Source organism: Vulpes lagopus, chromosome 3 (genome assembly GCF_018345385.1).
Source record: "Vulpes lagopus strain Blue_001 chromosome 3, ASM1834538v1, whole genome shotgun sequence".
In the NCBI taxonomy this organism is placed as follows: domain Eukaryota; kingdom Metazoa; phylum Chordata; class Mammalia; order Carnivora; family Canidae; genus Vulpes; species Vulpes lagopus.
The window spans coordinates 49,778,120-49,791,144 of NC_054826.1; the positions used below are offsets into that span (position 1 = coordinate 49,778,120).

Consider the following 13,025-nt stretch of genomic DNA (forward strand, 5'->3'; position numbering starts at 1 on the left):
TGCCTTGCTGCTTCATCCCAACACAGGTGTCAGAGGTGTAAGGTTAGTCATTGGAAATGCAGACTTCATTCGTATTCCTCTGCAATCGAGTTCTTTGGCCAGTGTTCTTGCTACTCCATAGATGTTATGGAATGGCCTCAGGGCCAGAAGGCTAATGCTGTAGTTTTGTCTGCTCTTCCTGTCTTCATGTCAATCGTTGTCTTTTGTTCACGGCTAACCTTTGTCAGGATTCCTTGTCAGAACTGGATAGCACCAGTGTTAGCGATAGCCTGGTATAAGGAAATTTAACCATGAATCTCTGCAGGACTAAAAATAACCAACTCTTTTCTCACTGGTGAATTAATAGCCAGGTTATTTTTAATGCTTGAGAGACTCAAATGACAGGTTAGCCTATTGAACATTGGAACAGACCCAGTTTTATAAATTCGCCTCTGACTTTTAGACTGAAGTCAGCCATTCTTACTGACAAAGAACAAAGCAAGGTTTTAGATTGTGAGTTATATGGCTGTGTCTTATTTTCTCCCAGTTCTGCATTTGTGATTATAACCCAAGATGTGTACACTGTAAATAGAAACCATGACCCAGGCTTTATTACAACTTAGAAGCTTATGACGCAGATGCCAGGCATCTTCTCTCTGATGTGAATATTGAAGTGCTATTTTGTGGAACTGGGAAGCTCTTAGTTGGTTTTGTTTAAATGATAATTCTACACATGACAAAAATCCAGATCCACTAATTAAAGTGACAGTTTGTGTCTATAAATACTCTCCTGTGGGTTTAATCTCAGAATGTTCTAAACAGTTGGCTTCCTTTTTTTTTTATTTTTGGTGGAATCCTTTTTTCCTTTGAAAAGTGGCTATTTAATAAGACAGAAATGTAAAATGATGGGTATAAAAGTCTTACCAGGTTCTTAAAAGATGGGCTATCTTAATCTCAAAGAATTATTGACTCTTACTTTTGGGTGCCCTGGCACAGATTCCCTGGCAGTGGATGGAAATGTACACACCATAGTCAGCATTGCCTGTGCCATTTGTGGAAAGATGTAAACTCATTTCTTTTATTTTTGATTGCAGGTGGAAGTTAAGCCATATGTCTTGGATGATCAGCTGTGTGATGAATGTCAGGGGGCCCGTTGTGGGGGAAAATTTGCTCCATTTTTCTGTGCTAATGTTACCTGTCTGCAGTATTACTGTGAATATTGCTGGGCTGCTATTCATTCTCGTGCTGGCAGGGAATTCCACAAGCCCCTGGTGAAGGAAGGCGGTGACCGTCCTCGACATATTTCATTCCGCTGGAACTAAAGGGGAACTACAGTGCTCATTTTCAGGCCTCAGAATAAGTGCACTCTTCTGTTAATTCTGACCCCTTCCTCAACCTCTTCACGCTGGCATGTCCTTTTGTAGCAGCCCGTCACTTAACAATAGTATAATGAGAAGAATGACCTATAATATAGGTGTTTTGTAGATTCTTGTGTCACTGAAAACAATATGTATGAACTCCTTTTTCGTATTGCCATCGTGTTGCACGGAAGTTTTGTTCTCTTGTTTTGCTGGAGACCAAGAGGATCCAAACTTCCTGTAACATTTTCTTAGAGGAGAAAGAGAAATATTAAAAGAGAAATGAAACAATAGAGTATTTTGGGTTTTTAATTAAATTATTGTTAATAATATATAAGAATACTTTTATTAAAATGAACCATGCACCAATAACACTATCAGTTTGTCCTGACACAGTTTCTCCCCAGAGAAATGCTTTTGCCTTTTCCTTTTTTTCCTTCTTTTTGCCCCTCTTTTTCCTATCCTGCCCTTTTTTATTCATTTAACAGCAGTGGAGGAAGTTAACAATTATTAACAGGAAAGAGCATGTGAAAGCAAACACAAATGCATGAGCAAGATTGAAGCAGCATTAGAACAAATCATAAGGGTTTAGAGGCCGAATAGAATTTCATGATGCCTCGGAGTTACCACCACATCAGAAAAAAAAAAAGTAAAGTAGGCAGAGCTAGGTTTATTTTCTTTTCAACCATTTTTAAAACTTTAGAATGTAAAAATTGGGTAAATTTACTACTGAGGGGAGTGCACTTATTTATTTTTAAACTTTCTTATCTGGTCACAGCCCCAGGAAACCTACCAAAGCTAGAATTAACGACAACTGGTGGGAAAACTAGCATTTCCTCTCCTGAAGAACAAATGTATAAATTTTATTTTTGATGTTATATATAAATTCTATATCCTAATTTACTAACACTCATCAGGTGTCAGCCTTTGCTCTCCATTTTGACAGTAAAAAACAAGACAAAACAGAACGGATCTAGAGATACCTCAAGGATATCATTTCTGATTTTGTGTTATAGTACAATTGTAGCCAAAACTGGAAAACAAAACCAATATACAAATTGGCCACTGATTGGCTTATGTTTAGATTTAAAGTTACTTTGGGTATCCTGTAATTTAGTTGTAACATAGAAAATGAAAAAAAAAAAAGTAAAAAAAAAGTAGTTGCAAAGTGTTTTGCACTGTTGAACTAAGTAACTGTGTAAATCTGTGCAAAGGTACGTATGTTTATCTTACTCTTCCTATAAAAATAACATTACCTTTTCAGAACTTAGCATGGGACATAGTCAGTGTTTGAAGTGCCAACTTCATCAAGTAATGCATGCTTTATTATAAATAAAATTCTAGCTTTGAAAGGCGTTATTATGTGTTGAACAGTATGCTTCAGGGGTAAATTTAAAATAGTCTCTTGAAGCCCTGGTCATGGAAGTAACTTTTATGTTAATTGACATTCTCTTATCAAATGCTCTATCCACCATTAAAAGGATCATTACCAGTGTGCAAAACATTAAAAAAAAAAAAAATCTAATGGCAATCTTCTAGTTGTGCTACCTAACAGTACCATCTTGGATCCTTCAAAACCAAAGACTTGCCCCAGCACTACGGTGGAACCACCTGGCTGATGACCCCTATTGATTATCGTTAGGAAAAGCAGTCATTTATTTTTAACACAGGCTTTAATGAACTATATACCTGTTAAGTTCCAAAGGTCAAAATGGAGGCATATGCTGTCTAATGGTCAAACGTAGAAAGGGAGCTGCTTTTAAAGAATTCCCTGCAAATATTGAAAGCAGTCATGCGAATGGAGGGTGCTCTTGTGTAGCTGGTCAGGGACTTTTTTTTCTTTTCTCCTGAACTACATAATTCTAATCGAAATGTTCATTTGCCTCTTTTTATTCTTTTAAATGCTTGTAGGTGGCTTGGGGTGTGCTATTGTGCTGTTCCTACTCAGTAAACAGGTGTGATGAGTTAACAAGAAATAACACTGTTTGAGAACTAGCTTTGAATAATAATTTTTCCCTTTGTACATGACCTGCTGAATTTCGGTACAGTGTTTTTGTAGCTAACTTATTTTGTCATGCACATAATGTATATTTGTTATGCACTACTTTTGTATATCTTGTTTTTCCAACAGTGAACATTTTTAGGCACACTTTTCACTGACGGGATATCTCTTTATGCAATACCTCAATTTTTCATATTGCAAAGAGTAGCTTTTTGTACTTTTATTACTGAGAGATCTTCATATACTTCATTTTTTAATATAAATAATTTTAATAAATTTTATTTTCTTATATTCTGCTTTTTATACATTTCAGTGCTCTGCATACATTTTAAATTATGAATGTTGTGCACTGGCAATGCTATTTTAGAGTCTGCAGAGAAGAGAAAGCATGTTGCTTAAACATCCTTCCCCAGCACCAGCTATTGGTGTACCTATAATTTAAGAAATAGTCTATGTAAAGTCACAAATTAATGAAAAAGATTCGCATGAAAATGACAGATAACACTGTAGTTCCTAAAAAGAAAAAAAAATTAAATTCATAAGCATAGGGTAGAAATTTAAAATAACAAAATTGTCTACAGCTTCTTACTAAGTTTTTAAAATGATTCATAAAGCAGACATTCTTGGTGAATGTTTAGCCATTTTTAATATTAATAAATTGATGTTAAGTGTTTGATTCAGAGATGTCTGCTCTTTTAATTATATATAAAGAAAAAAATAGCCTGCCGTGGGACAGGTGTGTAATGTTAGTATGCATGACTAATGTAAGAAATTGTTATTCTACTAATATTTACTTGTGATTGTGTGACAAGCGTGTTTACAGATTATTTGGTTACACTTCAATTTACAGGGCATAAACAATTATTATCTATTACTCTGAACTTTATTGATTACATGTCCTTCAGATTACATGGGATTGTAGTTGGGAGTTACCATGTAACTCAAAACATAATTAACATGTAATTAGTTTACAGATTTTAGGGTATCACTTCAATTTACCAAGCATGTAGTTCTAGCGCACTAGCATGGCACCAGCCATGTACTTACAATGTAGTTACAGAGTAATTACATGGTTATTTTTGCAATGTAAAATAAAGTGTTTCTGATTATTTTCTATGTAAAGGAACCCTTTCCCTTCCCCTTCTGGTCCCCACGCTTTGGTATAATATATATACTTCTCCATACACAGACCTCTGCAGAATGCAAAATAAAACTTGCAGTGAATGAATTTAGCATTTTATGAGAGTGCTGTTGGAAAGACTTGATAATTCACCCCTTTTGTTTTGAAGAGTTGAATCTTCTGTTAAAAGGTGATTTAAAACTTGAATGTGATGAATTGTGGCAAGTTAACTTCAAGTTATGTGCAATACTTATTTCAAACTTTTGAAAGATCTTTGCAGTGTAATTCTTTGTTTTTAATTGCAGACATTTAAAAATGTCATTTTCTACTGTTAAGAGTAATCCTCTTTCTTGCTGGTGTTTCTAAAGAAAAGAATCAGAAATCAATCTTTCTACTAATGTAAATTTGAGATTATTTTTAAAAATGGAATAAAAGAGGTTTTGGTCATTTGCTTTATTTTATTATCTTATTTTAAAGCTACTGTGATTGATAGCATTGTAAGAATTGGGACAATATTGTATTCAACTGTTTTATTTTTTATATTTTTAAAATTTAAAGTATAATTAGTTTTTATAATTTTCATCAGATTTTTGTTATATTTTTTGGAAGTGAAACTTTTAGCAAGTGGGTGTCTAGTTTTTACTAATCCCTAATGTTTTTTTTTTTTTCCAGTGTATTGCTCATATTATCAGAAGGAAAAGTTATTTAAGTATGTCAGTTAATTGTACTACTTGGCTGAATTTCCATATAGTTTTTACTGTGTATGGGGAGGTTGTAGTATTTATTATAGCATTTTAAATAAGGGTAATTCATTTTTTATTAAAGTCATTTTCACGTTAAGTTCCTATTTTTGTATGTTCTACTCTTAAGTTATATAACACAGTTCCTTTTTTAAAAGAGTTCATTTGTTGAAGTGCTAGTGGAAAATTAATGTTATTAAATAGTTTGCAAATGACTATTTATACCAGTATGCATATAATTTTTAAATATTTGTAATGTGAGATGTTGAATGAATAAAACTTTTAACTCAGCTTTCTTTTAATATACTTATTTATTGGCAACGTAAGTAGATTATGCTTCCATGATTAGGAATGTTATTTAAAAAATACTAGGTATTCTACTCTTGGGCCAAGGCAGAACAAACTAATAGGAAAAGATGTCCAGTCATGTAAGTACTAGTGGCAAGTGTGTGTTTCTCATGTAAGTTTGTAAATATTGGTGGTTTGTTGTCTTTGATCTGCACTGTTTGTTCACATACTGCCCTGCAGAGCCCCCCTCCCCCTTTTTTTCCTTTCTGTAGCCTTCAGTGTGTGTGTGAGGCCTTAGCCAAGATCGCACTTAAGGCCAAATGTCCAGTAAAATCAAGGGAATGTGTGTTTTCATAAGGAAGGTCACTATCTGGGAGATTTAGTTTATGGTCTTTGCTAACGAAGAGCCTTGATTTTTGGCCACTTGTACAAGAGGATAGTGGTTAACAAGTCTTGACTTGACTTTCAACGCCTGGTTTCTCCTGAGATCCTAACATCACAAGATAGGGCCTCTGGGGTAATAATCTCTATAGCATGTGAGTTGAAAGTCTTATCTTTGCTTTGGTCCATTAATCATGTGGGCTACTGAGAACTGTAATGTATTAATATTTACATTTTTAAACTGCATTTTCAGACTTTTAAGGATTTCTTATGATATAAAATATGATGCCAAGAATATTCTGTTTTGTCAAACTTAGTTTCTGTTCTTTCTCACCATGAGTATAGTATTCTTAAGCCTAGAAGAAGTTCTCCTCCTGAGATAAATGAGCTGAAGAGATCTTAAATGGTCTTTCCTGATACGTAGCTTTTCCAGCTCTAGGGGGGGCACCTGCAGGGCTGAACCAGGAGCTCATGGGATCTCCCAGGAATACCGGGTCACAGGAGCTTTGATTGACAATAGCCAAAACTCCTGTTCAGAGTTCAGTGAAGGGCCCCTAAGGAAGCCCCAGGGACATTGGAGATGTAGGTGGCATTTGGTTGCTACCTTCTACAACATCCCTTGGCATTCTGGGTTGGTTTAGGCACTTAAAAAAAAGTGAGTAGGTTGTGTTTCTTTATATTAGAAATATTTATTTTAGGCAAGTGCGTATCAACTGTAAGTGATGTGACAACTAAATCTTGAAATAATCTTGATGTAACAACTCAATCTTGAAATAATATGTAGGTGCAATACTTTCATATTTTAAATCCCAAAACAGTGAATCTGAAGAGGGTGTGAAAGGCTATTTGGGCTGTGTTTCCTTATTCACTAGTAGTTCACCCAAACTTGCCAAAAAAGGAAAGTTCCCTACCCCATCCTTAACCATTCTTAACAATTAAGCTATTTCATAACCCCTTTTGGTAATGGTTTTGTATCCACACCCAGTTCAAAAGCAAAATAATTTTTTCAGGGAATTTTTTTTAAAAATTTGATAAATACTCCTTTAATGTCTGATCAGAAGTCATGAGGAAAGTAAATTCCTGATTTTAAAAATTAAGCAACTGTGAAGATGTTGATGAAATAAAAACATTTAAAGGGCAAGTCTTTTCTGAAGTATGTAATGACAGAATGATAAACAAGAACCTCAATATTTGTTTTGCAAATCGTGATCATCAGAGCACTAAGGTAGTCCTTACTACAAGAAACAGACAAAATGTAAAGTTCTGTCATTAAATAAACTTAGAAAATAAGGTACTCTGTTGCATGGAAAATCAGAATATGCAGTTAGCTTGTGAAGGCTTTGAGAAGTTTTACAGTGAAGAAACCTATTTTGCTTTAAAGTGTCTCCCCAACCAACACCAAATTTCTTTGCCTACAGTCTCTGTTTACAGACAACATGGGATCCCACAGCACATACTTGGAATACATTGTTCTACATTTTAGTATGTTTACTGGTATCAGGAAGTCAATCTCGTTTTGTTGTTGTTGTTGTTGTTGTTCTGCAAAGGGCTGTTGGTCCTATCCCTCCCTACTCATACCCAGGGCCATTGTTCACATTTAACTTTACGGGGTTTCGACACAGTTGCCTGGCTTCTAACCCCGGCACCATTTCCAGTTTCGCTCCTTAATTCCTCTCCCTCTACTCCCAGTTCCGGAAGAGAGAAATTGCTTTGCAGCATAAACCATCACCTTCCTTGCAAAGCTATTTTGATTATGCCATTCCCTGGCTCAGATCAGCCCTTACTGCTCATGAGGGCCACCACAAGTACTACTTCAGACAGGCAGCTTGTTTGAATCTGCCCTTCATGACATGCTATCTTTCTGATAATTTATATCATTTCCCTCCTTTGAAAAATTTCCCTTGCAAGTGTCCCCCTGCACCCCTGCCAGTGCTCTGAGAACAGGACCACAGGCTTTGAGTAAACTCTAAGAATTCAGAAAATGAACATTTGTGGCCTACAATGAACTCTTCAGCAATACCAATCCAGTCTCTCTTATTAGAGAACATTTTGTTTTGGCATGCCTGAATCTTGGGATATTTTAAGTTCGAATCTTTTTTCTAGTCAAAAATTGGGTGTCATTGTTGACTGGCTGGAAAAAGTGTCTTACTGTGATTCAGTGTGCTGACCAGAGTTGGAAAAGTACAGTTTGTCTCGAGGAAGTTAAAAATGAACAGTGGCGTCCACATGCAGTGCATGTGCAAGCCACCAGTGTTTTCTATTGGGTATAATCTGATTAAGTGTCAGTGAAAAACTGCTGGTGGGTAGATGGGGGGTGGAGGGTGGTGAATCAGTGAATACAAATGCCAAAAGCTAAGCTTGAGCTTTCTTTATCCTTTTCATTGGAGTTCTATTTCAGTAAGCAGGGCTTTGATACCATAAAAATGTCAATGTGATTAAGCAAATGTCACCATTTAAAGAGATTATTTTCAACTCATCTCCCACCTCCCTTCAACACCAAAAGAGAGAGAAAGAACCAAATTACCCAGGAACGACCCTTCCGCCCCTGCCCCACCACAGAACTCACTAAGGACAACACAGGACATTTAAAATTTGTTCCGAGATGAGTTATCCAGGATAAGAACTGGTGGTAATAAAAATTGTGAAACTGTCTGAAAGGTTTCGGTAGGGTCCAGTACAGACCTGAGCCTCCTTTTTTGAATGAATGGAGACATCATTCACCTCTCACATTTGAGAGGAAAAATGAAGCAACCCCTTGTGTGTTTAACTGCTGGCTTGAAGATTTGATTTCAAAGACTTGCCACAGGGGTGGGGAATGGCCTCATCTGTCAGGTGATTCTCAGCTCTCCTGACTCAGCAATGATGGAATGGTTTGCTTCTGGAAGAGGAAACCAAGGATTGCTGACCACCTTAGTAGGTCAGGCACTTACATACACAGCATAGATAGCACCCCCGTTGAGGTACTGAACAGAATACAGAACTATCTCCAGGAAAAGTTGGGTGATTTGCAAGGTTACACAGCCTGAATGTGGTAAAGGCTGGATTCAGTGCCCATCTACCAAATCCCACATTCTTTCCCTATAAACCTCACTGCCAGGGGAATAGCAATGGATGGAATTTTTTCCGTTGGTATTTTTTTTTTTTAAGATTTTTATTTATTCATGAGAGACACAGAGAGGCAGAGACACAGGCAGAGGGAAAAGCAGGCTCCATGCAGGGAGCCCGACATGGGACTTGATCCTGGGACTCCAGGATCACGCCCTGGGCTGAAGGCAGGCGCTTAACCACTGAGCCACCCAGGCGTGCGTTTGTTTGTTTATTTTATTTATTGAAAAAGAGCTAGAGAGAGATAGCCCAAGCAGGGGGGTAGGAAGAAGGGGCAAAGAAGAAGAGTTAGTGCTGTGAACCCCTAAATTCCAGAACCACAAGGAGTCTGGGAATAAAAACAGCAATAATTACAAGTAGCACTGATGCCATGCTTACCAAGTGCCAGGCATCTTGCTTGCTCTAAGTGTTTCCTCTTTTCAAAGTCCCACAACTTCACGGGATAGGTACTGTTCATGTGGTCACTTCAGGTGGCTAATGTTCAGAAAAGTGAACTAATCCAACCCACAAAGCCAGGATTCAAACTCAGACACACAGATTCCAGGTCCTGTTTTCACCTCACCTCTTTTGAGTTTCCAGCCAGCCAAAGGAATTTCATAAATATTTTACCAATAAGTTATACTGAAAGGATATCATTTTACAAATCCATCGAAAAATCATTGCCTTTTGTCTTTCAAGGATGTCTTTAACAATACTGTGATACCTATTTTTTGTGGTAGTTATGTCATCTCCTAAATTGAGAGAACTAAGGAGTGGCCCAACCAACCAAATCACATGGGTGCCAAGAAAGGATATCTAACTAGCCAGACAGATGAGTGGATGGATGGGTGCGTGGGTAAGTAGGTAGGTAGGCAGACAGACTGACAGATTTACATACATATTATATATATGTCTATACATCCATTTTGGGGTTTTTTTGTTTTTTTTTTGATTCAAGGAAAATCCCACCCAGGAGAAAGGGTTTTATTTCTTCCTATAGAACTATAATTGAACACTTTCTAAATATAGAAGTCAAGCCTTCCCTCACGTATCTCATTCTTTGAGACTCTGCAAAGTCTCTGTAATCTGGCAAAAATAGTCCTGAAATCCAGAAGAGCAGAGAGAGGCTTTCTTACTGATGAATTTTCCTGGTGAATTTTAAAACAGCACTTGAAATTTTGCTTTTTGGACTGAGATGTCAGAATCATTAAAATGGATTTATGCAGAGAATATATATATTTATATATATTTCCTGATTTTATATATATGTATATATACATATAAATATATATGTATATAAACATATATATTCAAATAAAAAGAGAGAAGTGTTTGCCATTTTTAGAGCACTGGAGCTCTGGAATGCACAGCTTTGATCATTGCTGCAGCCTGAACAGCTGTTCCTGAACAGATGTGATGTTGTAGAGCCTAGAAGAACCAACTTAGAATGTTTGAACATAGATTTGCAGCAAAATGCCTTTCTTTCTGAGGGAGACATTAAGGCTGCAGCCAAATACAGTCGTCAGCAACTTCCTTTTTCTTTGCCACCCAAAGAATTCAAATGGAACAAAGACCAACACAACATTCTAAAATGGGAAGAGATACAAATGGGGACTCAGATTTGCTCTCCTAAAGTGCCCCCCTTAAGTCAGAATCAGCTCTGCCCTGAGGGGTGGGTGGCCCAAGGAACGAGGGTGGGTGAAGGTGGGGGGAATGGGAAGGACAGGAAGACAAGGGAAGTGGAATTCAGTTACCAAATACAGTTTTGTGCAAGAAGTCAGTGGCACCTCCCTCCACACACAGAGCCAGCTTCTCTTCTCATTTCCAGGATGTGGACATTTTGCAGTGATGGCAATAATCACCCATGATGGCAGAAAATTGGAAATCTTCCTTGGCTTTCATTATACTTATTTTATAGTACTTTCCCTCTTTGAGTTCATACAAAGAGCGCAGCTCCGTGACCTTCCAAAGCGAGGTCTGTTCCTGTCTGAATTTTTCTGATAGCAGTTAGTGCCCTCAGTATAATGTTAACTATTATTATTATTAGCATCCCAGTGATTTTTGTTGCTGTTACTATCTATACACTTACAAAAGTGCTGGTCCCTGTGCAGGGCTGGGGCAGGAGCGGGTGGCAGGCAGGCAGGAACCCTTGGCTGCCACCATCCCACATTTTCATTCTGTGTCTCCTCCGGGTCCTGCCCCAGCCAGCCAGCAAGAGTTGCCATGGTGACGGAGAAAGCGTGGAGGCTCCAGGCCACGTGCTTACCTGCCCGCTGGCACCCTGTTCTTGCTGACTCCTTTGCGTGTTGGGAAGAGGATTCCTCCCACGGTGGGGAACCGTACACTGCAGCGGAGGGTCAGGAGTCTGTGCTACCAATCTGAACACAAATTCCCAGAGACTATGCCTGGAAGCCTGGTATTCTGGAGAGTTTCGGAGGAACTGAGAATCTTTCTCTTTAGGGAAAGGAGCAGGAAAAGAGTGGTAGGAGCTGGAAATTAGGCCTGGAGTCTGTCAACTGACAGTTGTTATACTGCCTTGGAAGAAATAGGATTTCTAGTTTCTCAGCTATTTCCCCTCTGTCCTTGTAAACGGCAAAACGTAGGCAAATGTGGACCAAGGCATGGCATGGGGTAGGAGAGGTGACTTGGATTTTGAAGTCAGGCTAAGGTGGGTTCATAACCCCGAGACAGGGGCCACAGAAGTTAGGGATATAGTTTTGGGGTGAGACCCCAGGATTTCCTCCCATTGCCACCTCTGAGTGAATTTGGCCATATTACGTAACCTCTAAATATCTCTAGTCTCACCAGTCAGAAGGGGCAAAGACTCGCCCGTCTATATGGAAGGGACAGGGAGACCCTATTCCCAGGACTGTGGTAAGAAAAGTCAGGCTTGTCTCACCTCAGCAGGGCCTCCCTGCTGTCACCTGGCCACCACCCCTCCCGCACCCCCGCTGTGCCGTGCCTTCTCCTCCCATTAACTGGAGGGAAACCTGCCTTTGCCTTTGCCTTGCCAGACCCTTCCAACATCTCAGGGCCCTGGAGATAAACCTGAATCTGTTCTCCCAATCTCCTAGACCCTGTGGGATCTGGCCCCACCCCCATCCCCACCTCCTCCCTGCTGTGCACTCCAGCCTCTCTGTGGCCCTCTCTCTGTTCCTCTGACACAAGGACCCTCTCTTGGGGCAGGGTCTTCTCCTCAGTTATTTCAACCATGAGAAATTATCTGCCCACCCCACTCCCCTGTCTCCCTGACTTTCTGCTTGAGCTCAACTCCCCTTTCACCCTGCAGGACTTAGCCTAGACATCACCTCTGAGAAGAACTTCCTCTGTCTTTCTTTCTAAAGTCCCATCACCCCGACCCCCATCATACTTTATTATCTATTATCAGAAGCACTCCTTCTGATTAGGACTCCTTACACTGTGTAATTAGCATTATATATAATTTGTTTACCCGATTTTGCTGGGCGGGGGAGATAAATACAGTCTGAGGCATATTTGTGTCCTCAGGACCAGCCATGTGCCTTGCACATCACAAGTGCTTAATAAATGTTTACTGAATGAGTGACTCACAGGATCTGGACATTAGTTCCCTTTTCTTACCTGTTCTCAAAACAGCCACTAAAGGATCTGTGCTTCAGAAGGGGGTGGGGGTGGTGACAGCAAAAGGGCCCAGAGACTCAGGTATTTCACAAGTAAAGTAGAGATTGGAATGCCAGATAAAGGTAGCTCAGAGCCCGGCAATGCTCATGGGCACCAGGTTCATCTGGGGATATTGTTCCAATGAAGGTTCAATGCAGCACAGAGGGGGGCCTGAGACTCTGCTTTTCTCACAAGCTCTCAGGTCAGACCAAGCAGAGGACAAGAATTCAGTCCCCAAGAAAGTTTTGGATTTTTAAACTGTGGAGTACCAAGGACAAGGTGAGCGTAGTGGCTGGGAGAGCAGACCTGGGCTGTGTTGTGGGTGCACCTCCTGTGCTGGAAGCTGCTGGGACCCAAGACCCAGGGGCGGGGGTGGGGGCCAGAGCAGGCCAGCCAGATGGGGTGAGAGGCTTGGAATCTAGAATGTGCCTTAA

The 13,025-nt window shown here is 39.3% G+C and overlaps 1 protein-coding gene across 2 annotated transcripts in view; it reads left to right on the forward strand.

Moving 5' to 3' along the window:
• CPEB4 (cytoplasmic polyadenylation element binding protein 4) overlaps positions 1 to 5,490 on the forward strand; it is a 61,767-nt gene extending 56,277 nt beyond the window's left edge. For both annotated transcript variants that reach the window (XM_041750889.1, XM_041750890.1), the window contains one exon: positions 1,074 to 5,490. In XM_041750889.1, coding sequence (XP_041606823.1) covers positions 1,074 to 1,301 — 228 coding nt within the window. In that variant the 3' untranslated portion in view covers positions 1,302 to 5,490. The remainder of the gene's footprint in view (positions 1 to 1,073) is intronic.
• Positions 5,491 to 13,025: the final 7,535 nt, after the last annotated feature.